Source organism: Delphinapterus leucas, chromosome 12 (assembly GCF_059928025.1).
Source record: "Delphinapterus leucas isolate spDelLeu-1000000601 "Yukka" chromosome 12, BTC_Dleu_Yukka2, whole genome shotgun sequence".
NCBI classification, from domain to species: domain Eukaryota; kingdom Metazoa; phylum Chordata; class Mammalia; order Artiodactyla; family Monodontidae; genus Delphinapterus; species Delphinapterus leucas.
The window spans coordinates 87,257,062-87,281,389 of record NC_143140.1 but is presented as its reverse complement, the minus strand read 5'-3'; the positions used below and the strand labels follow the sequence as shown (position 1 = coordinate 87,281,389).

General features: G+C 52.0%; 1 protein-coding gene across 10 annotated transcripts in view; it reads right to left on the bottom strand.

Annotated features, from left to right (window-relative positions):
- The window catches only part of SYNJ2 (synaptojanin 2), a 120,824-nt gene that overhangs the window by 41,788 nt on the left and 54,708 nt on the right, over positions 1–24,328 (bottom strand). For 9 of the 10 annotated variants that reach the window (XR_016395267.1, XR_016395268.1, XR_016395269.1 and 6 more), the window contains 11 exons: positions 16,038–16,099; positions 13,233–13,329; positions 10,599–10,771; positions 9,108–9,189; positions 8,227–8,376; positions 7,981–8,146; positions 6,146–6,337; positions 4,799–4,880; positions 4,013–4,153; positions 2,308–2,500; positions 84–242 (listed from right to left, as the gene is read on the bottom strand). Coding sequence is in view for 7 of the 10 variants with exons in the window: in XM_089922190.1 (XP_089778316.1) it covers positions 84–242; positions 2,308–2,500; positions 4,013–4,153; positions 4,799–4,880; positions 6,146–6,337; positions 7,981–8,146; positions 8,227–8,376; positions 9,108–9,189; positions 10,599–10,771; positions 13,233–13,329; positions 16,038–16,099 (1,497 nt within the window). In the remaining 3 variants the exon portion in view is untranslated. The remainder of the gene's footprint in view (positions 1–83; positions 243–2,307; positions 2,501–4,012; positions 4,154–4,798; positions 4,881–6,145; positions 6,338–7,980; positions 8,147–8,226; positions 8,377–9,107; positions 9,190–10,598; positions 10,772–13,232; positions 13,330–16,037; positions 16,100–24,328) is intronic. The other variant, XM_089922191.1, reaches the window with a different exon arrangement.

Sequence of the window (24,328 nt, the reverse complement as noted above, 5' to 3'; positions counted from 1 at the left end):
TCGCGAATGCTAGCGTGTACATTTAGCAGAAGCTATTCCATGTTGGAGCAGGTGTTAAAAACTATTTTAAAAGCACAACTTACTTTTCCACTTGATTTCTGTAGCTGTAGCTGATCAAATTCCAGGAGCTTCTTCCAGTCTTGGCGTTTAACAAAATAGAAGACTTCTTCGTAAGTGAGATCAATGCGGTAGTTGAAATCGCCGCACCAAAACACGTAATCGTGAGAAAAAATGTTTCTTCCCTAAGTCATAAAAAAAAAAACAAATGCTGATTCAGCCCATTGCAAGGAAGGTGGGAGAAGGGAGAAAAATAAACTCACCGTACAGATGATAGCAGATGTGTTTTTCTTAAAATGTTACTTAAGAAGAAAAGTCTGCTAGAGCATCTCATTTTTCACTAATCCCATAAACTTACTGAGGGACTTTCACATGGCTTAATTTTCAAATTTTAAATAGTGTTTTCGAGTGGTTTGGAGAAAGCTCCAACTCTAACAGAGGAAGCATGACTACCAATATTGGTATTTACTCTGCCGAGTGGATCTCAGCCATCAGGATGTACCCCTGCTTTGTTATGTCTGTATCCTAAGACGAATTGCCCAAACATTCAGTGTTACGAGAATGAGGTTTAAGAAAATAAGTATAAATGCTCAGGACACGCAACTTCGTAAAACCTGGTCGATTTCATACACTTTCATCCTGTGACCCTCCACCTCTCTCTCTCCCCCTCCCCCATCTTGCCCAGGGCAGCCCTGGACAGCTGTGGCATCTTCCCCTCCCTTCCCCAGGAATCACAACAACAGTAGCAGCACGATATCAGCTGTCTACAATGCTGGGCTCTGTTCTGGGGCGCACTGTTCTCCCAGCAGCCCTGTGAAGCACACACTAATGGCTCTCTTACAGATTAAAAAAAGAAGTTCAGAACCTTTGCTGAAGGTTACACGGCTAGTACATGATAAAGATAAGACATGAACTCAGATCTGCCAAGCTCCAAAATCTGTTTCCGTTATACAAATGTTGGAATTATCACAGCCAAATAAAATAAATGTGCAGAGCATCACTGCCTTATAGAACACTCTGTAGCGATGGAAGTGTTCTCTACCCGTGCTGTGCAGAACAGGAGCCACCAGCCACATCTAGCCATCGAACACTTGAAATGTGACCAGTGTGACCGACGGATTTTTAGTTTTATTTAACGTTAGTTATTTTACATTTAAATAGCTACTTGTGGCTAGTGGCTACTCTACTGAACAGGTACAGAGTATTAACTTATAGGTACCGTCAATATTTCTGTTGAAAAAAGCTATAGTATAAACTCTTTTTAATTATTTTAAATGTGTCCCATGTTTGCTACTTTGAAACAGCACTTTTTAAGTGAGAAGGGTTGGACTTTTCTTTTTTAACCACATAGACCCAGAAAGAAAATATTAGCCCTACATAATCTGGAAAACTACAATTGCAAATTTCCCAACTCATTTATTTTATAATCCAAGAAATAAAACCTCCAAGAAGGATTACAGCACTTCTTAATGAAAACTAAGGAATTTTTGCCTTGAGGGCAGTCCAGCGAACAGGGTGTCAGTTTTAAGGGATCTGGCCTCACATAGAAGAGCTCCGTGACCCAGCCAACCTTGTCTCAGGCACGGGCAGGATGTGTGGCAGGAACAGCTAAAGTCTACCCTCACTGCTGGGAAAAAGGTGTCTGCACCAGGGTGAAGGTGTGCGGGACCATCATCTTTGCACAGAAAGGAAAAACATTCAAATCTGAATTCAAAAAGATCCCCCATCTTCAGAATGAAAGCCTCTGGACCACCACTAGAGGGCGGCACGACGCATGGTATTGGCAACCGCGAGACCGTACCGGGACCCAGAGCTCCTGAGTCAAGAATTCACTGGTTTCAAAAATGTGTATTCTCTTCTGAGCCACAACAGAATGTATGTGTGAGTCTCAAGAAAACCTAGTCTTATACTGGTTGGATTCAAATGTTCTTCACCAACTTGGACAAAGCGTGGACGCACTGGTTTTCTTTCCCCATTGCATACAGTTGAATTAGAATAAGAAAACACAGGGCACGTCGGGACATTCAGGAAACGCACAGAGATACAGGAGGCAGAACACTCCTGGGCCGGACTCCCTGCTCACCGCTACTGCAGCACCCCTGGTCATCTCCCTGCCACCAGTGCTGAGCCACCAGTGCTGAGCCCCCAGGGGCAGGGACCCTCCTACGGTCGCATCGCCACCGCCTGCCCATATCAGCAACTCAGAACACCGTGTGTGGGGCGGACCCGAGCAGGGGCCTCGCTGCTCACCATCGGGAAGCTCAGCCTCTGGGTGATCTCCCTGTAGTCCTCGTTCCTCTCCTTCACCTGGGACTGCCCGGCCGTCAGGTGGCTGCAGACGAAGCAGAAGTTGCTGCTGTGGAACTGGAAGCGGATGGCCACGGCGCCCTTGTTCCCCGCCTTTCCCCCCATGCCTGTCTTCACTGTGTCAATCGCCACGTCCCTGGAACAGAGAATGCACACGCGGGGGGTCTCTCAGTGGCTCCGAAGGCAAAGCATGAGCAGCTTTGCTACAGAGAAGATCCGGGCGGCAGCGCGAGGCTTGCGGATCTGAGAGCCTCAAAGGCCTCGGCTCAGAGGCTGGCTCATCCCATCTTCAGCGGCCAGGCCGCACTGGGACAGCGCGACTGCCATCAGCTCCGCATCACTCCTGACCCTCCTCATCGTGGGCAGCTGCCCCGTGGGAGGGGCTGGAGCATCCTCTCCACGGCCCCAGCTCCGAGGTGCTCACATGAGCACCCCACAAAGCAGCGGAATCACCTCCACCCCGGCCCTCCGCTGCCGGTCTCGCTGCTGCGGTAGAAGCAGCATGGAGTTCCCCGCCCCCAACCCCATCCCACACGGCTCTTCTGCAAAGTACAGGGGGTGCCATCAGGTAATCAACACATTTGAAAAAACAGGAACCATCCAGTTCTCTATGCTGGGCTGGGCGGTGGTTTCCAAGCAGACGCCTGGCATTAAAATGCCAGCTTACAACGCACACAGGTGAGTGCGTAGGTCCACGGGACCAGGGGCCGAAGCAACTGTCACCCAACAGACAAGGGATGGGGATAACCTGCCACAGTGTGCGAGCCTGAGGCTAAAGGGACACAGGTGTTGGGACCTTAGTTGGCACCTGGGAAATCCGGAGCCCCTCGGCATCACTCCCTTTCTCGTGTTGTATCTCTGACCTCGACCCTAACCTCTCCTCTACTCTGACCGTAACTGACTTTTACCCACTCACTGTGGACACTGCCAGACTGTCGCAGCAAACAGTTGGGGCACAAAGACTTTAACATTTCCCAAAGGCCACAGAAGAGGATTATGCTCTCCAAGTATCTCTCTGTCTGGTGCAGGCAAAGACAAAGGCCAGAGGACGTTCCAACAACACGAATGAGACCAGGGAGCAATGCGTGCTCCTCCCAAACCTTAAAATCCCCATGCACGCACACACACACACACACGCGCACACACACACACAGACGGGCTTTCCTAAAAGACACGCTTTTCCTAAGCTTTTCCCCTTTCTGACATTCACAAAACTGTCACTTTGGAGACCCAATAATGGGGTGACAGTGGTAGAGGCTTTCTGCCCACACATCTTATTTAGAATTCTTTTAAAAAGAGACAAAAGAACTGGCATTTCCTGATGAGTTACCCAGCTCTTGGTCAGAGGTTTCCTGTCTAACATTTCAGCAAGGAATCCCCTTCCTTGTGCAAAACTGAGCCTGGGTAACAACGATCATGAAACAGTCTTTCTAAAAGGGTCCAGCTTCCTGAGCTAGAAGGTTCCCACTGTGGCTTTTTAAATGCTAGACAATATTCTATTCGCTTGGTTTTTCCTTGGGGGTTTTGTTACATTTATCTAAAATAATGGTAGGTCCTGATTCCTGTTGCAGGAAGGGGGTGGGGGGAAGGAAGTCAGAATCAAACAATCCTGTGTTCCCCCAGATGTTCGTAAGCGAAATGTTCTTACCTGATGAAGGGGACGTGGTACGGACGTACAAAGATATAAAGACAGATGCCCACCAGCTGTGCCGAAGTCAAGAGAATGTACCTATGAGAGCGTGAGATGGCTTTCTGAAGCTGCTCACCCCACATCTTCCTGTTGGTGGTACTGGAGAAAAGAAGGATGCTGTTCAGTGTGAGATGGAAGCAGGCTCTCCCACCTATAAACTCCTCTAGCCCTTAGTTGGGTCTTTATTGACGTCATGCTGCCTGCGCTCCTGCACTAGTGCCATGTGAGCCTTAATTCCTGCAATGGGCTATCCGCATAGTTCTGGTTGTGTTGTACACTTCAAACATGTGCCCCCCCAACCCCTGCCCCCTGAACCCCAGCACAGGGCCTTGCTCATAAGACCTCCATAGAACCAGGTTTTATTATTTGTTCAGAAAGTACCTTGAAACGGACTAGGAAAGAAAGAGTCCTGCTGACCTCACACCAAATGTTAAATCCAGTGGTTTTCTTTCCTTTGTTTCTTTCTTACACTCACACACAGGAAACGTGAGTCAGCCCCCGCCCAGCCCGGCCCATGCCCTCGGGGCTCACACATGCCAGCTCGCAGCGTGAATCAGCCTGGACACGTGGCCGAGGCAGCAGCACCCATGGAGTACTGAGCCTATCCCACCCTTCCTTCTATTTCCTTAATCAGCAAAGAGAGAGTAAGGGAGAGGCGTATGTCCGTGAGGTCGTGGTGGGAGCACAGTCAGAATGCAGAGGCTCCCGGCTCAGGATCCCACCCCACCGTGCCTGGCCGCCTACCTGGCATTGACGATATTCCCTGCGCTCAGTTCCACCATCTCTTCAAACCCCACGGCAAATATGTCAGCTGGGCTGCTGTCATCTGCAGAGCAAGCAGAAGACGAGGGAAGTCAGACCCACGGAGGCCTGTGCTGGCCCACGGCCTGGGTGACCCCTCCAGACCATGTGGTGAGCTCCACGCGCCAACCTCCTTCCAGCTCCCACTGTGCCCACGGCTCTTCCCTGGCTACATCCTGGGCGTGTCACTAACCTCTCCAAACTCTGCTGCTTGCTCTGCAAAAGGGACGGTAGTGGCCACCTTGCAGGGTGGTCTAAAGCGTAAATCAGAGAGCACGTGTAGAGTGCCTGGACCGGTAACTTCCACACGCAGCAGGCACCGGCCCCCCAACCAGACCCTAAGTTGCCAGGGGGCAGAACTGGCTCATACTTGTTTGTGTCCCTCAGTGCTTTTCACAGCGCTGGGCCAGCCTTGCTGGGATCATGTCTGACCATGGTCCTGTCCCAGGGCACTGTTGTCCTGGTGGTCAGAGAAGGGGACATCCAGCCCTGCTTGGGACCCACTCTGATGAAATCTGCCCCAGAAATGCCTGGTTTACAGGAAGCACAGCGAGCAGAAGTGTTGCTCATCCGTTCTCTCTTTGTCCCCTTTAACAGGGAGTCTTGGGTTAATAGAAGCCCTGCAGCCACCTGCTGCCTGCCTCCCGACGTGTCCTGACGCTCAGCTGCCTGAGGCATCCCAGTGACTCGGAACAAGGCCCTTGAGCTATGCTGCCCCCAAGCCCCTGCCACATGTGGACAGCGCACAGAGGGCGGGGACGGGGCTCTGGACAGCTGTCGATCAAGGTACGTAAGCAGAGCTGACCCCGCCCTCCACCGCACATCAACAGGCAGGGAACCGGACCACGAGTCTTTCCAGAATCCAAGCGAGTGGGAAAAAGCGAAACCCCTACGTAAATGCTGACTGGAGAGAAAGTACGTGTTCGAATCCTGAGTTCTCAGGCCATTAAATATTACCTTGCACGATATAAGACAAAAGGTGAGGTGTCAACCTTGGAATTGTTTTATTCTTAAAAGTTACACAGGGAATTCCCTGGCAGTCCAGTGGTTAGGACTCCACACTTTCGCTGCCAAGGGCCTGGGTTTGATCCCTGGTCGGGGAACTAAGATCCCGCAAGCCGCGGCCAAAAAAAAAAAACCAACCGTGTCTGTGATCTAACCTTCCACAGAGCTTTCTAAACATTCCAAGGAGCGAGAAGGCCAAATACCCAACTTGCCAAGTCCACCTGCGGACGAGGCGAGACGGCGGCCGGGGGTCTGCACCTGTCGCCCTGTCCCGGCCACACTCACCCTGGGATCCAGAGACTCCAGAAGACACGGGCGCATCCAACAGCCACTCAGCCAGCTCGGCAGTGCCCAGCAGGTTGCTCCTGAACTGCTTCCCTCCATTCACGTTCCAGGTGCCCACGGCGACGCGCACCGGCTTGAAATTCGTGAACTCCGACTGGCGCTCCGACATGGCTTGCAGGATCCTGGGAGTCACTGTTGGGGGCACAGAAAGGCCATGTTTGCACCCCACCCACCTCCCCCAGAAACATGGCCAGGCTCTCTGTCACGGGGGATGCACGATCCCATCTATATGGACCAATGGATGCTCCTTATAAAGGTGCTAAGAGGCTAAAAACCACCCACGAACACTTTCCTGTGGCACTTCTGCCATAATGTCCCCTCCGCACCCTTCTCCCAACAGAGCCACAGAGGCCGTGACATCAGATCACAGGGAATCTCATCCTCGACGGTCACGCCACGATCCCGTGGGAATTTAATCAAGGGGACACTGCAACCTTCCATATTAAATATATACACACGGAACTTTAAGGGTCTGACACCCAACTTTGCATTTTCCACCTACCAATCGCATGCCTGAAGTGTTTTGTTTTACCTCAGACTTAAGCCTTTAAAAAATCATTACTCTGAGCCAAGTCCATCCTCTTAGATAGCCAAAGCACAGTCCATTTTTTAAACTGGGGACTTGGCCCAAATATCCATCACGTTTACTTTGCTGTGAAACCAGCCTCACTGCACTGCTCAGGGCTTCTTTCCACACGTATTGAGCTGCCTTGTTTCCAGGCTGACACAGGTGTCACCTTGGCTACCAGGAGCCAGACAGGAGTTCCCCCGGTGATGGAAGAAACAAAGTAGAAAAGGGGTGTGAAGTCATTTTAAGCACGGACAAACTAATTTTTCAAAAACACCAAAAACTTCTAAACCAAGAGTTATACATTCTTCTAAGGAAAAATGCTGGGTCTCCCCTTCCAGGCTCTACGGGATAAGATGCCACTAAAATTTCCCCAAAGAAACCTGTAGCTCACTTATGTGTGGAATCTTACACACACACACACACACACACACACACACACACACACACACACACACAATGAACTCACAGATACAGAGAACAGTTGTCAGAGGTTGGGGTGTGGGTGTGGCGAGGTGGGTGAAGGCGGTCAAAAGGTAGAAACTTCCTGTTAAATAAGTCCTGGGGATATAATGTACAGCGTGGTGACTTCAGTTAACAATACTGTGTTGTATATTTGAAAGGTGCTAAGAGAGTAGCTCTCAAAAGTTCTCAACACAAGAGAAAAAATTGTAACTATGTGTGGTGATGATGTTAACCAGACTTACTGTGCTAATGATTTTGCAACATATACAAATATCAAATCATTATGTTGTATACCTGAAGCTAATGTAATGCTATATATCAAATATATCTCAAGTAAAGAAGAAAGAAAAAAAGAAACCTCTAGCTATTGAGGGAATCATGACAGTCCTGCCCCTGAGAGTGGAAGGTGTCCTCATCCCTGGGAGAGTTCTACAGGGTCCTGAGGCCAGAACAGAAGCAGGAGGCCACCCTCATGGAAGACTCCCCACAAATGATACCTGGCAATGGGACCAAGAATGTTTTCAAGCTGAGAAAGATCCCTCGATGGGTTAACATTCAAAGACACGGACAGTCTGAGAACAGCCAAGGATCAGATCCGAGCACAGAAGCTCCCTCCCGCTGCCCCGCAGCTCAGGGGGGCGCCTGCCACCCACCACCTGGGATGACGTGAGGGGTGGGAAGGCTGGCTAGCACCCCCCAACCACTGCCCTCTGGATGGCAGGGCAGAGCGGGAGCCCCTCACCCAGCAGGGCCTGGTTGTCCAGCAGCATCCTTCCTTTGTCCGCAGACTCTTCAGCGTAGACGTCCCCGACCAGCAGCAGCTTGATGGCCTCCTGCTTCACCCCGTCAAAGAAGTTGGACTGGATTGTGCGAGACACAGACCGGGCCCCGTCCTTCAGCTTCCCCACCTGCCACGGGCCGGACGACAGGCCGTGAGAGGGGCCCGCACGGGCACCACCCGCCCCCCGCCCCCGCGGCCTGCCCTTACCTTGGCCTTCCCTTCCAGGGCCCGGCTGCCCGTGAACATCTTGCTCAGGCTGTGCCCGTTCAGAGACCACATGGCTTTGAAGGACTCCACGAAGCGGTCGGCAATGGGCTTTGAATTCAGCCCTAGGCTCTCAAGCTGCAGGTGGAGGACCTGGGAGAGGAGGGGACAGTGGTCACCAACTTCTCACCCGGAAGCTGCCCCACAGATGCCCAGGGGACACCGCCAGGTGCCATCCCCGTGAGTTCCTACTCAGAGGGTTGCTGTGGGTGACTCTGTGCCCCCCAGAGGACAAGGCACCCTCGCAGTAGAGAATGGGGCTTCTACAGTTCACCTGACTTTATCTACACTTCACCCAGCCCTCCTCTGACACCCTCCCCCTCCCTCCCCCATACTACCCGCAAAACAGGACAGCAAGGGATGGACGGCAGGCAGCGCGGACCCCACTCCTCCTCTCAGCGGTCAGCCAGGAGAGGCCACCCAGGCAGCAGACCACAGGCTTCAAACTCCCCCCAGGCTTCAAACCCAGCCTCATCTCAGGCGGTCTCACCCTGCCTTCCTCTAAGGGAACGCTCACAATAATCACTACCCACGGCTACCATTTCTCCTTTGGGCCATGGTAGCACCTTTGGGCCACCATGTCCGGGGTGCATTCCAAAGCGTGTGTGAAAGCGTGCCTGTGACAGGCCAAAGGCATCTCACGGCATCGGCAAGCCAGCTACCCGGGGAGACCTTTCTCTAGATGCCAGACACGTTCACTGTCCCCTCCCCACAGTGGGAACGTCAGCCCAGTGAGGCCTCCCTCATCTTGCTGACAAGGGTGCTGAGCCCAGCCCATCCCCCTGAAGGCACAGGACAGGACACAGATGGCCCGAGAGACAGACCTCGAGGGCGATGAAGCTCTGCACCGTGTTGGTTCGGTCCAGGCAGTCGAGACAGTTCATCCGCAAAGTGCCTTTCTGAAAACTTCGGGAAACAACACACACAAGTTACAAGTTCTGCTGGAAGGAGCACTGCCCGTGGCACAACGGCCCATCTGACTGCAGGCCCCCAAGGAGCCTCGTCCCGAGGAAGAACCCCTCACCTCCTCCCTGGTAGGCCGCCTGCCAACTAGAGCCCACCCGGGCAGCCCAAAGCCACCAGAGTTACTCAGCCCGGTGGGTCCTAAGCTGTTTGCCTTTCCCACGGAAACCCCAGCGGGGGCTCCCCAACGGTACACGGCGCGGTGGGTCCCAGCACTGCTGGAGGGGTGGCCGAGTCCAGAGCGTGCTCTCGGCAGCCTGCACACCAGGGCCGTCACAAAGACAATCAAATCTCATTGTCACCCTAGTTACGTTCTAGAAAGTTGCATGAACCGTTAGCGAATTGAACTGTTAGCAAAGCAGCAGGCGCGGAGCCACTGTTCCTGGGGGGCTATGTTCCCGTGAGCCTCTACTCGCGTATTTTCATCGACTAATCAATACATAACCTTGTTTTATGTGTGTCTCTGTTTAAAGACACCTAATTTAATATATATTGTTGATTCATCCACAATCAAGTCTTGGCCATCAGCGCTGTAACTCGTGCCTGAACGAAACTTCTCGAACACACGTGCTCTCTCCCTGAGGCACGTCACACCCTTCCTGGGCTTAGGACCCTGGACAGCACTTAGCACCACGCCTGGGGGGCATTTTAAACAGTGAAATCTCCGACAAGATGCACAAAATAGCGAAGACGTGGCACCAAGCAGATGGTACGGGAACACCTGTTTGCAGGGGGAGTTGAAACAAGAAGGCCGAGCGGGGCCTGGCTCCACCTCAGCCGGGAACGTGCAGGGCAGGCGCCTCGAATTTCTCACTGTTCTGAGCAGGTCTGGTGAATGACCGTAAATGCTTCAAGAGTTTGATTTTGGGGTCACAAATAAACTTTAGCAAGTGGGCAAATCTGCAAATATGGCATCTGTGAATAATGAGCATCAACTGGACTGATTGGCGGAAACTGGACTTCCTTCTCCTCCACTCTGAGCAGGGAACCCACATCCCAGTTCCCTCAGGCAATCGGGTTTATGCCAGCTGCCCCCCTTCACTCTTGCTAATTTTCATCACAGTTCAGATGATAAGTTATAAGGTCACCACGGCTCCACCGTTTAACCCGGTCCCCGCCATCAGTACATTTTGCCAGAAAACCATGATTTCTCATCTGCTCACAAAATTCACAAGCATCTCCGATTGTGGGAAGGGGAAGGAGAAGGCCAGAACCCAAGGTGCCCGATATCACTGAGCCCGCGGCCCCAGAAACTGCAAGTGTAGGAGCGGTGAGGGAGGGCGCGCTCCCGGCAGAGCCCCTGCCACTCGGCAGCTAGCCTGGCGGGACGACAAGATGCAGGTGAGACTCACCGTGGACTTACATTCTTGCCCCTGGCAAACACATCAAAGTCATCCCAGTGCAGCTTCAACTGTGGCCTCAGCAGGTTCTCCAATTTCTCTAGCTTCCCGCCTTTGGCAAACTGATGGAAGTCAAAGTTGATCATAGGCGTGTCGCCGGCGTGGCAAGAAGCCCAGAGCAGCTTCTGAAAGGGGAAGAAAGGGAGAGGGTGGCAGGGCATCTGAGCGGCCAACTGTGTCACTCGACACGGTGCAGGGCTTAGCTTGAAGGCTTACGGTGGACCCTGTGGTTTACCAGCCCCGACCCGGAAAGGGCAGCACAGAACAAAGGCCCTGGGGACAAAACCACAAAGAGCATCTTGCCTGCAGAAGGGCACAAGGTCCACCTTGGACAAAAGACAGCCAGAGTGGGTGTGGCTCCCCGGGGCAGCCCAGGGCCCTGCACCAACATCACCTCCCAGAGGGCTCTCTGGAGGATGCCCACGGGCACACCAGGTACAGGGCAGGACAGCAGGCTGCGGAGCTCATAATCCAGCTCCTGTTGCCACGGTAACCAGTCCCACCCCGACAAGGCAAGACTCCGGGAGGGTGTGCTCAGAGGCGGCCAAGTCCCTCGGCAAGTCCTCCAGGCTGCCCAGTGAGGGGAGGTGCAGCCCAGTGAAACTCCAGGGTGGGGGAGACAGGGGCTCAGGGCCCACTCGGGCCCGGGTCCAGCACGTGAGCTGGACTGAAGGCGGAGCCAGACGTGAGGAAGCACGGCCGGTGGGTGCCTGGCAGGCATGGTGCCCTGGCAGAGGTCTGCCTTCCACACCAGAAGCCTCAGCCAGCAACTCCTCAGCACCCTCACCAGGCAGCCCCGGGGCAAAGGATGAACCACTGCCTTCCCAGGGCACCCAGCCTCGGACCGCCAACCACACCCTCCTGTGCGGCTTCAGGTCAGACTTGTCCAGCACTTGCCCAGCCAGAGACGAGTGACTCTGAAGGACTAGAAGGGCTTCAGGCCATCTGGTCCCGAGGACTCTGAGCGCCCGTCCCTCCTGCGCTAGAACGCAAGTCAACGCGCAGCTGCCGTCATCAAGAAGGTCTTGTTGGGAAGTAGTCGGCCAAGCTGAAGCATTCACACTCGGTGGCTTCACGATCTGGAGCAAGTGCTTGGCCCCCTGTGGCCTGATAACCACGGGTCACAGGCCGGCTGCCTGTGCGTGGACCTCAGTGTGGCAGAGCTGACAGGCTGCGGGAGCTCCTTCTATGTGATACCCCAGTTGGGACCATGACCCAGGTCTCTCCAGGTAAGGTCCACCTCTTACCTCCTACCTGCCCAGGGGTCTGGTCTCCCCTGCTGGGCCAGAGGCCTGCAGTCATCTCCTGCCTTTCCAGCGCAGGGGCCCACCAGCTGATGGGGGCGTGCTGAGGACACCTTCTCCCCAAAATCAAGGCATAAAGGGGAAAAATTCTTGAGGGTTTTTTTTTTTTCCCTTCTTCTTCCTTAAAATAAACTGCCCACACGGCTGCCAAGATGGGTAGCAGTGGAGATACTTCGCGAGCTTGTTGCCAATAGCAACAAACCAAACAGGAAAAGCAGGTCTGGCCAAGTGAAACTGGCCACCAGCAAGTCTCAGCTCCAAGCACATGGCTTCCCTAAACAGAGGGAAATAAGCACCCAGCTGGATTCAGCTTCTACTGGCCAGGGGCCAGGACCACAGGGAACACTCTTCCCGTGAAGTGAGGTGTGACTTCAAACTCTCTCCATAAGGGGCTTCCTTGAGCTCTGAACAACCACAGGGTTTTTTTCCCATTCAGCAGGGAACATGGGCTGCTGGGAAAGGACTGTGGAGACCCACAGCCCACAGCTTATTCTGCAGCTTGGCCTACAGTAGACCGAATACACGTGGGAGCACTGGGAACGGAGAGATGCAGGCGAGGTGGGCGGAGTCTTTTGCTCACGGCTCCCTCCCCGCCCAGGGTTTCTCCACGCATCTCCCTTGAACGTGTGCCAGAAGCCGCGGGGAGCCCACGGAAAGCTGGACACAGGAAGCAGCTTTCAGGGGCAGCCCACACAAGGATGGATGACTTGAAGGCTCCATGTTCACTGGAGGAAATTATCTAGGGTTGCTTGCTTTAAAGCGAGCAGGGGCTCTGAAGAGCCACTTAGGCACAAGTGCCCTGCGGGTGTCTGTGTGAACGTGCCACAAGGTGCTGGCCAGCAGCTAGGCCAGACCAACAAGGGAAGAGGGAACTCTGGCTCCCCGAGCAGGTCAGGGATGCGTGGGGTGAAGCCCAAACATACGTGTGCACGTGCATGCATGTGTGCGTTCACGCGTGTGTGTGTCCGTCCAAGAGAGCCAGGGAAAGGCCTGGCCATCCTGAGTGGTCGATGCCCCAGTGGGGAGCAGTGGAGGAAATGCAGCTGGAGATGGGAGATGCTCTGTTTTCATTTTGAGCAAATTCTCCCAACCATTGCTTTACAAAAATTAAACTGCATTTGTCAGTAGCCCAAATCACCTAATGTTGAAGCTCTGATGGAGAAAGCCTCCCCCAACGTGGGGAGAGCAGGGCTGCTGTCCCCAGTCCCCACGGAAGCCCACCCTGAGCAGGGGCCCCTCGGCTCCCTCATTCCCTGCCCCCCCAGGCGGGGAAGCCAGTTACCTTGAAGGCTCTGTTGAGCACCTCCTCTCCGCCTCTGCTCCCCAGCAGGTTCACGACCACTTGCTTCCCATATTGCTCCTTGAGAAGCACCATGTGCCTGCAACAGAGCAGGGCCACGCATGATGCCATGTCCCCGCGACACACGCTGACGGTCCCGCCCTTGAGGGGACCTGCCAGGCACTGGAGGTCCTGGACGAGCTGTTCCCCACGAAAGGCACTGGCCAAGAGTACACAGCACACCAGGCTTCTCAACACACGTGGTATCAGGTGGAGGATACGCTGGACTTTCTGTAAAGTCCTCCATTAAACCCAGAACAGCTAATCTGGCCTTTCATTAACAGAGCCTTATAAATGTGACGTGCGTATCTCTGAAGTTAATCCACTTCACTTGGTACCTTCTCAGAACTAGAAAAACTGCTAGGAGAGGCATCAACCTCAGGGTCCAATTTTTTCATCTAAGTGCTGCATTTCATGATGTTTAACCTCAACCAGAAGGTATAATGAAATTTCGGTCTTTAGGAAAATTCTTTGTATACCAGAGACTATTTTTAAATACATATATTGAAATAGCAGGGAGAGACTCTAATATTTGTCTTTTACCAGCAGCTTTTGAAAAGTAACTTTATAATTTTAATACTGTTGGAAATATTTAAATGTAGTTTTTTAAAAAAGGGGAAATGCAAACAGCAAATGTAAAATTAATTTAATACTGCAATCTTAACATCTAACACGAGAAAAAAAATAACACACCACAATGTTAAGCGTGGTAGAATTTTATGTGATTTTAAGTTCTTTCCTTCTTTAAACATTTTTTGTATTTTCCAAATTTCTACAATAATATGTTTGTCTCATAAATGGAATTTTTTAAAGTTAATTATCACAAAAGAACCATTTTTAGCCCAATAAGAGAAAAAGGGACTCTCTTACTAACTCGGAGGGACAGCACTGCGTAGAGGAATGTGGATCCTGAAGTGGGCAGTTTATGTCCCTCTGCAGACAGCTGAAGACGAGGCGCCGAGGGCTCCGCCCCCATGAAGAGGAATTCTCCCAGGGCCATGCTCCTGGCAGCCCTGACCTGTCTGCAGTCCCTCCCAGGGGGAGGATGCAGGGCTGGATCAAATCTGGGAGATCAGGGCCTCCTCACAGCCAGTAGGCTGTGCACGGCCCCTGGAGCCATGCTACGTGGAAGCCCCGGGGGAAGGTGCGGAAGAAACAACATGTGTGGCCTGGCCCCTCTGGGCTCTTTTGGTTCCGCCTCCCCAGAGAAGGTGCATCCTGGCCTGAGGTCTGACAGGTGCAGACAGAGCAGGCCCTGCTCAGGTGGGGAGTCTGAGCTGCTCAGCGCTGAGTGTGCCCTGTGTGTAACATGCTAATTAGGGGGGCTGGTGTCACCAATCTTAAGGTAAATAAGAAGGCTGCAAGCAAATTTAAAGTCCAAATGAAGCTTCGGCTAGAATGATTCAAACATTTTTAAAATTTACTTTGAGGACTTCCCTGGTGGCGCAGTGGTTAAGAATCCGCCTGCCAATGCAGGGGACACGGGTTCGAGCCCTGGTCCGGGAAGATCCCACATGCTGCGGAGAAACTAAGCCCATGCGCCACAACTACTGAGCCTGCGCTCTAGAGCCCACAAGCCACAACTACTGAAGCCCGCGCACCTAGAGCCCGTGCTCCGCAGCAAGAGAAGCCACCGCAATGGGAAGCCCGCACACCGCAACGAAGAGCAGCCCCCACTCGCCTCAACAAGAGAAAGCCGCGCGCAGCAATGAAGACCCAACGCATCCAAAAGTAAATAATAAAGTAAATTAAAAAAAAATTACTTTGAGAAGTATGTTATACCCATTAATATTATTTTAAAATTAACATTTAGAGTAAAAAAAACAAATATTTTAAAAAGCTATTGACTATTTCAAGTACAAATTACCAAGAGTTCAGGTTAGCGATGGCTTTTCTTAAGTGAGTTGTAAAACAGTAAGTGTGTAATGATCCAATTTGTGTTTTAAAAAATGAACTATGGGGACTTTCCTAGTGGCGCATTGGTTAAGAATCTGCCTGCCAATGCAGGGGACACGGGTTCTAGCCCTGGTCCGGGAAGATCGCACATACCGCGGAGTGACTAAGCCCATGCGTCACGACTACTGAGCCTGCGAGCCACAACTACTGAGCCCACACGCCACAACTACTGAAGCCCGTGCGCCTTGAGCCTGTGTTCCGCAACAAGAGAAGCCACCGCAATGAGAAGCCCGCGCATCGCGACGAAGAGTAGCCCCTGCTCGCCGCAACTAGAGAAAGCCCACGCGCAGCAACGAAGACCCAATGAAGCAAAAAAAAAAAGAACTATGTATAAGTCAGAATTTTTTCTAGAACGATATACAGAAAACTAACTAACAGTGGGAATTGGGAGTTAGGGTACTTCTACGTCTTCCTTTATACCTTTCCACACTGTGACTTTTTAAAGCCTGGGAATATGTTACCTTAAAAACACAAACAAACCAGCTTAGAAATATCCTATAGTTTAGATGATCCCTTATTAACCAGGACAAATGGATAAAGCTTCAATGCAGAAGGAACTGATAAGATAAAATAATTGCAAAGTGTTACCTGAGCATTTATGAATGAACCTTCAGGGAAAACTGAAAGCAAGTAAACATTCCAAAAGCTGCCTTTTTGTATAAAGAACCAAAGTAAAAAGCAGATTCAGATTCCAGATTTGGGGTCTCCCATTTCCCACGGCACCCTGGCTCCTGTCCTACTGTCTGATGAGAGGAAGGACAACAGACTTAGGATGCGGCCGGACGGCCCTACCTGTCGAAAGCAGGGGCGTTGGCTTCCAGGCCTCTGTTGAGTCTCAGATGATGGGAACCCACCTAAATCAAAGAGAAAGGACACCGGTGACTCCTCCCGCCCTGTGAACCCAGTATGCGATGGCCTTCCCACTCGCCCTCTTGCTGCCAGCCAGGCCACAAGTAGGAGCCACTCGGCCCCTCCATGGCCCATGTACAGCTCAGGACGGCCGGGCCCTGAACGCAGGTCCTGCAGCCTGCGTCTGGCTCTGCTTCAGCCCCGTCCTAACTGCAGCATGGACCACGCCGGCTGGGGTCTTCTGCAAACAGAAGACAAACTTCAGGGTAAGACCATGAGGCCCACATCAGATCCACAAACCCTTCTGTGGTGCAGAGGTGAGGCTAAGCCAACCGGGAGAAAGAAACCGCTTCCAGCCTCTTCTGCAACTCCAGGGATCTTGACTGTCCCTAAAATCTGAGCTGTCATGACTACCTGCAAACGACCTTGCCTTATTGTTTAGAACTACCTATTTAACACTGGAAGCTTAAAAAACAAACTTAAAACTACTTATTGTTATTGCCTGAGGGGACTCTCTCTGGACAGATCTGGGACAATCTGAACATCGAATAATGTAAGGACATAGGGAGGGTGGGAGGGACGGAGACGCAAGAGGGAAGAGATACGGGGACATATGTATAACTGATTCACTTTGTTATAAAGCAGAAACTAACACACCATTGTAAAGCAATTATGCTCCAATAAAGATGTTAAAAAATAAATAAATAATGTAAGGACAGCAGTGGATTATAACCTGATGAATAAAATAGGAATCCATGAATCTATACAGATGAGAGCTGGATGGATGGGTGGATGAGTGGATGGACAGATGGATGGGTGGGCAGGTACATGGGTAGGTGGCTGCCTGGGTAGATGGCTAGCCGGGGGGCGCGTGTGGGACAGGGAGAAGAGAGGGTTCTTCCTTACGGAAAATACCAACTGATAAACATGGAGGGAGTGGTGGAAAATCATCATCTTATATCAATCATAGTAAAAATTATTCAGCAAAAATCATCCATTGGCCATAAATCTTGGGGGAAAATTTGATGAGGGGTAGGGTACTTGCATGGTCTTAAAGTGTCTCCATAAATCACCTGTTAGTTGAAAAGTAAAACATATTGGGCTTCCCTGGTGGCGCAGCGGTTGAGAGTCCGCCTGCCGATGCAGGGGACACGGGTTCGTGCCCCGGTCTGGGAAGATCCCACGTGCCGCGGAGTGGCTGGGCCCGTGAACCATGGCTGCTGAGCCTGTGCTCCGCAATGGGAGAGGCCACAGAGGTGAGAGGCCCGCGTACCGCAAAAAAAAAAAAAATCATATTGGGCTTCCCTGGTGGCGCAGTGGCTGAGAGTCCACCTGCCGATGCAGGGGACACAGGTTCCTGCCCCGGTCTGGGAAGATCCCACATGCCGCGGAGCGGCTGGGCCCGTGAGCCATGGCCGCTGAGCCTGCGTGTCCGGAGCCTGTGCTCCGCAAGGGAGAGACCACAACAGTGAGAGGCCCGCGTACCACAAACAGCAACAACAACAACAACACATATTAAGCATAAGGGGAGAAACTGAAGAACACCTTGCCCAAGTTTTCAAAAGTAACATCACTAATGAGGGGCAGAGGGGCAGAGGGACACTGGGGTCTTCCAGATGGGAAGGACCTCTGAGAAGGACACGGTCGATCGGCGTTCTGGCCAGGGATCAGTACCCCGAGCCTGGTCATAATGAAATACCAGGAAACTCCCAAATGAGGAACATTCAATTTACAGAAAAAGAAGACCTACATTCTCCAAAAACATCAACTTCAGGAAAGACAGAACGGCAGAGGAACTGGTCCAGATTAAAGGAGACTGGAAATGTGAGAACTAAATGCAGGATGTGATGCTGGCCTGGATCCTGGACTGAAGGGGGAAAGGAGCCACGATGGACACTAATTACTGAGAAAATTGATAAACCTGGAATATGGGCTGCAGATCTGATTGAAGTCCTGTGTCCACGTTAAATTTCCTGAATGTGTACCTACCCTGCGGTGATGTAAGAGAATATATTTGCTCCTTGGGAAAATATCCTGAAACATTAACAAGTAAATAGACTAAACAGATGTATGCAACCTACTCTCAAGTGATTGAGAAAGAAATAAAGCATAGGTGTGTGTGGCAAGATGTTAACATTTAGTGAATCCGGGTAATGATGTGTAAGGGTCCCTTCCGCTGTTCTTACAACTTTTCTGTAGGTCTGAAATTATTTCAAGATAAAAAGTTTCTTCAAATGTACTGCTCGGTTTTGCTTGGTGTCGAAGGCTGTAAAAGTGGTGTCCTTGGGTTCATCCATATCATCAGATGTAGATATTACTGAACACGTGAGAAGCATTATTTTATGACCCTTAACATCGCAGTTGTTTGCTGTCCCTCTCCATACGTGAGGAAAGTACCCATCTAGAAAACTAGTGTCTCAGCAACAGATTTAGAAATTACTGGGATTAGGTTTGTCCACATAAATGACTCTACAAATAAAGTCTGTAGTCCCTTTTGGTCCTAAGAAACGTTGGTCACGAAGGAAACGAGCCAGTAAAATAAGGCATCGAAAAGGAGGCATCTTGCTCTTAACTGTGGGTGTTCCTAAGAAAGGCTCAACCCAAACACCTTCATTTTGTGTGTATTCTGCCCTCCTTTCCTGATGGCCTTTGACACCTGGCTGACGAAATGCCAGTTACTTAACCCCCAAAACCATCACAGCCCCTGAGTTCCCAGAAGACGGTCATGTCCTGCACCCAAGGCAAGTCAGCTCCTGTCTTTCTTCTGAACTTACAAGGAAGGTGCCGGCGGAAAGCGAGTCCATGCTCCTCCAGCCACCCTCTGAGGGGACCCTGAGCCCCGAGGGCCACATGCTCCACGTCTGCCTGTCAGTAACCGCAAGAAATCCCCCCTGGCTTCAGGGAGAAGCTACGGCTGTTTTTAGACTCACTCCCATGGGAGCAAGTAAGAGAATCAGAAAATGGTTCAGGGCTCAGAAGCTTCATCTCTGCCTCTAAACTTCCCCTGGGATAAAAATTACCTAAGTCCCGTTACGAACTGCATAACCCGTGCAGGCCTGAGTTAGTGAGCCTGACACCTCGGGTCCACATGGCACTGGGTGCTATGGAGATGGCAAAGGGACGGGAGACCCTGAATTCCCGTCCCTGGCTGACTACCACCAACTGGGTCGCTGTGCAAAGACCCTGAAACACACGTAAGTGTTTCTAACGAGTCTGCACGACTGCATCTGCAGGACTCGGAGAAGCTGGGGGCCAGTCAGGAAGCAGCAGCCCACAGCAGGAGAGGACACGGCCCAGCCCCGGGACAGGGCACGGCCCTTCGGATGCCTCGGCCCTTTCTCCCTCACCCAGACTCTCGGTGTGGACAGGGCAAGGAAGGACCCTTGTAGGCATGTTCCCATCCCCACAGCAGTCAGTCCAACGCCACTGCTGATGACACGAAGGGCACCACCCACAGTGAATAACCAGGGCCGTAAATGGGCAGAAAGGATCCCTGACTCCAGTGGTTCTCAAACTGTGGTCCCCGGACCGGCAGCATCAGTGTGCCCTGAGAGCTTGTTAGAAATGCAGATTTGAGGGCCCACCTCAGACCTACTGAATGAAGGTCTCTGGGGGTGGGGCCAGGAACCTGTGCTTTAACAAGTCCCCAGGTGACTCCTGCACAAGGTGGCTCACATATGCACACACGCCCCCCATGCTACAGTCTGAGAGGTGCTGGTTTCTACCTAATCATCGTCGTCGTTCCCTTTTTGCTGGGGGTTTGAATGCCTGGGAGGGGACAAGGCAGCGGGACAAGAGCAGCCCGGGGGTCTGTGTCTACACCCGCACACAGGGCACCCTGCCCACAGCCATGTCCCCCCGCCTCCTAAGTGGACGGGGCGTGGGCAGAAGGGGGGCCTCGGACACTCTCCGGGAGGTCATTCGTCCATCAGCTCGACAACCCGTTAGTCCAGCTGCCTAAGGCTGCACGTCCCGACACTGACCTGAATCTCTCCTCTCTGGTGTCACCTAGTCCTGAGGCCACAGTCTGTCAGAGACTCAGGGAGCAGCTTCACGCGGGGCTGAAATGAAACCACTGCTGGCTCCGGCACACAGGAACTGACCGCGCTGCTTTTTTTAGTCTCCCTCCTCCCCCGGCCAGGTGGACACTTGGCCACTCACTTCTGTCTGGTCCCTAAAGTCAGAGGTTCAATCCCAAAGATTCCAGGCTGAGCCTGGAGTGGTTGGAAGAATAATGCCTGGCTGAGTCCACAGAGAGCCTCCCTGAGCACTTGAGAGGGTCCCAGGGCCACAGATGGCATCTCTGAACCTCTCCCTCCCCCTCCACGGCCTCCCCTAGTTAAAGCCGCCAGCATCTCTCATCTGGATCCATGCCACCGTCCTACCTGGTATCCTTACCTTTCATCTTCTTCCTCCAAACTCCAAAGCTTACTTAGGCCTCATCACCCACCCCTTGAACCCTTTAGCACAGCGTCCAGAGCGTGCAGAGCCAGCTCCTTCCGGCTCACAAGCCACGGTATGCACACCTCTTCCCAGCTCCGAGTTCAAGCTGTTGGCTTGAAATCAGCTCTGATGGGAGTATTTACACCACAGAAATGGGCAAATGCTACAAACCAAAACTTCTCCCTCCTGGCCCCAAAATAACTGTTTTACCAGCATAACCTTGAGTGATTCCCAAGCCTTCTGCACACTGGAGTCATCTAAGGGTCTTCAAAACAGTACTGATGCCTGCTCCCACCTGCAGATGTGCTGATGTAACTGGGATGGCATGCTCCCCGAGCGCCAGGAATTTTATGAGCTGCCCAGGTGATTCTAACGTGCAGCAGTTTGAGCACTACCGGGGTAAAAGTCAAACTCCTTAGCGTAACATACAAAGCCCATGTTCATCTGGGCCTCGCCAGCCTCTCTAGTCTCACCTTTCACCACGACCCCTGTCCCCCATGCCCGGGCTGCAGGGAGCAGAGCCAGCACAGGTCCCCAGATGTGCTCTGATGCAGCGGTTGCAACACCTGCATCCGTGGTTCCCTCTGCAGGCTGCCTTCCTGGCGTGGGTGATTCCACCCAATCCCTCTCAGGTCAGTTCAGACACCCAGCCCTGCAGCCTGAGTGGACTGTCCGTCCCCAGAGCCGCCACAGGGATCTCAGCCTTCCTCTCTCCCAGCTCTATTCGTACAACACTGTTATGTCCTGTCACCTCCACCCCGAAGTCGGGGGCGACATCTGATGTCAGGTGCCTGCATGTACCAGGGGCTTGATGAGTGTCTGTGGGATGAATAAATGGCTTCCCCCGGGGTGTGTATGAGGGCTGGGAAGTGGAAGAGCCTAGGAGACTGGTGCTTGTGCCGCACATGAATGCAAAAATGTGAGGACACTGTCGCTACACCGCATGGTGTCCTCATGGGGCCTTCACGGGAAACTCCTACTCCGCTTGCAGGACGCAAAGAGCCGTGCTTCTCCTGATGCAAACGCAACTTGTGCTTTTTGTCTCTTAGATGCTATAACTTACGTTATTAATACCATCAACAGCCACCATTTTTAGTACTTTTTAGATTCTAGATACTGAGCTAAATTCTAATACATCCTATGATATTTAATCTTCTCCATAACCCTAGGAGATTGTTATCGTCAATCCCATTTTACAGAAGAGTAAACTAAGGCTATTTATAATCTGCACAACCTATTAACAAGATAAAGATGAACTGCTAAAGGTACATGGTTGCTGGAAACGCAGTCAGGATCCAGGAGTTTGTAATGAAGGTGCTATGCCCGTGATAACGTGCAGACAAATCGTCATCCCACGGTCCTCTCTGCGCACCTCCGTGCCCCAACCCCGGCGGGGCTCATCCATTCCCTTGGGGTAACTGCAAAAGGGCGAAGGCGCAACACTGCAACTTAAAAAGCAAGCTATCTACCCCTAAATCTTTGCACTTTTCATCTAACCTAAGTGAAGAAGGAGGGGGAATTTTTCAAAATAGAGAAAAACAACCAGGGTTGATCATCAGGCTTGCTATTGATAGTTCGGGTAGGGTGACTGAAAGTTGCCCTCCTGTGCCCTAGGAAGATGACCTCATCTCTCTTTGATGATGGATTGTATTTAGAGGATAAACACGGGTATTAAACCCAAAGGTTAGCAAATCCTTAAGATTCATGAACGCTAAAGCCTTTTGAAACTTATTTTGAAGAAACCATGGAGGCTGTGGAAGAGGCTTAACAAGTGTTATGAGTCTAAAAGATGCTACAGCTACAGAAAAGCAGGCCACCCAAGGTCCATGGATGCTGACCCAAGTCAGAGTGGGGGACAGTTGTTCCAATGCAGGGTCAGGCTGTGTCTGGAACACCAGAGGAGTCAAGCTGGAGACCAAAATTAAAGAGGGGACTGACAAGTTTTGTCTTGTTTTTAGAAGAGGGAGACCAGAGTGTGGAGAGTCCTAGAAATAAGACAGAAATGGCCAAAGGAAGGCCCTGGAGAAGACGAAATGGAGAAAGGGGGAACCACGAAGGTTCCTGAAGGTCTGAGAATTCAGACTTTGTGTGGCACGTCCCCTGGAACACCCTGTAGAGACAGACTGTGTGCAAAGCAAGGAGAAACTAGCTAATAATAATAATAATGGAGCCATCCCAAACTGCGTGAGAGGGTAAAACAGATGAATTTCAAAGGGTCCTTCCCAAATTCTAATACTCTATCATGACCACCTCCCAGTTTTGGGGTTTCTTACAAATCAAAGGAAAACTCCAAATCTAAAGAAAATCAAGTTTCAAAACCCCTTTGAGCATGTCCAGAATAGGCAAATTATAGAGACAGAAAGTAGAACAGTTGCCCAGGCCTTGGAGAGGGAATGGGGAGTGACCACTGATGGGTCCATGGTTTTCTTAGTGGTGATGAAAGTGTTCTAAAATTAGGTTATGGTGATGGTTACACAGCTCTGTGAATGCATTAAAAACCATAGTATTGTACACTTTATATGGGTGAGCTTTATGTATGCAAATTATATCTCAATAGAGCTGTTTAAAAACAAAGCTCTCTTGGGATGGCCTCCAGAGGAGATCTCCACCCATCCTCAGGGGTGCACCTCTGCCACCACTTAATGCCATCAGCTGTGGCACACGTCTTAGCTGTTCCTTTCTCGTGGAAACACTGAATGTTAATTGAGCTTTTGCCCACAGAACTGAGACACTCATCCACCCGTCTCATCTAAGGGCTGACAAGGTTCCTTTCCACGGCTTCCAACTGCACGATGACAGCATGAGGACAAAGTGCCCATGGCTGAGGCTGGGTCAAGTCAAGGGCGGGTGAGACCCAGCGCGTCAAACACTCCAAGAGCCTGGCAGGTGGCCCTGGGCCTCTCTAGCCACCGGCTGGTGACCCAGCCACCGTCACACAGAGCGCTCGGGAAGGAGAGCCAAGGCGACGCAGGCCCGGGCACAGTGGTCTCCTGAGGGCACCCACGTCCCCTCCAGCCAGGCAGGAAGACCGGGATCGGTGTGGAGGAATCAGGTCCCCTCGGCCGTGACCCTCCCAGGTAGGAAAGGAGTGTGCCCCTCCACTGACGACAGACGTGCTCTTGGACCCACACCCTGAACTCGTCCCAGGAGACAGAAGGCCAAATACCTCTGGCACCGGCCAGTGCCCTGTTGGGACGGCAAGGAGTATTTTTAGAAATCACATGAAAGCTCCGTGCAGTTCGCACGGGGTCCCACAACAAGCACCTCCAAACGCCGGACCTGCCACACGGCCGCTGGGGCCCCCAAAACCTTTCAAAGCTTTTCAGGAGAGTCGCAACTCTCTAAAGACATCTTAGGGGGCCTTCCCTGGTGGCGCAGTGGTTGAGAGCCCGCCTGCCGATGCAGGGGACACGGGTTCGTGCCCCGGTCCGGGAAGATCCCACGTGCCGTGGAGCGGCTGGGCCCGTGAGCCGTGGCCGCTGAGCCTGCGCGTCCGGAGCCTGTGCTCCGCGACGGGAGAGGCCACAACAGTGAGAGGTCCACGTACCACAAAAAGAAAAAAAGACATCTTAGGCCACGCTCTCAACACACTGAACTTGGGTCTAAATGAAGGTAACTGCAATCACACGATGTGGTCCACTTACCACAAAGACCTTCCACCTCACCAGTGTCATCAGTGAGCTCGAGATCGGAAAATCACACAACGTATATGTCTCTGTGTACGACACCACACACACGCGCGCGCACACACACACGTGCACGCTCACACAGACGTGCACACACACTGTGAC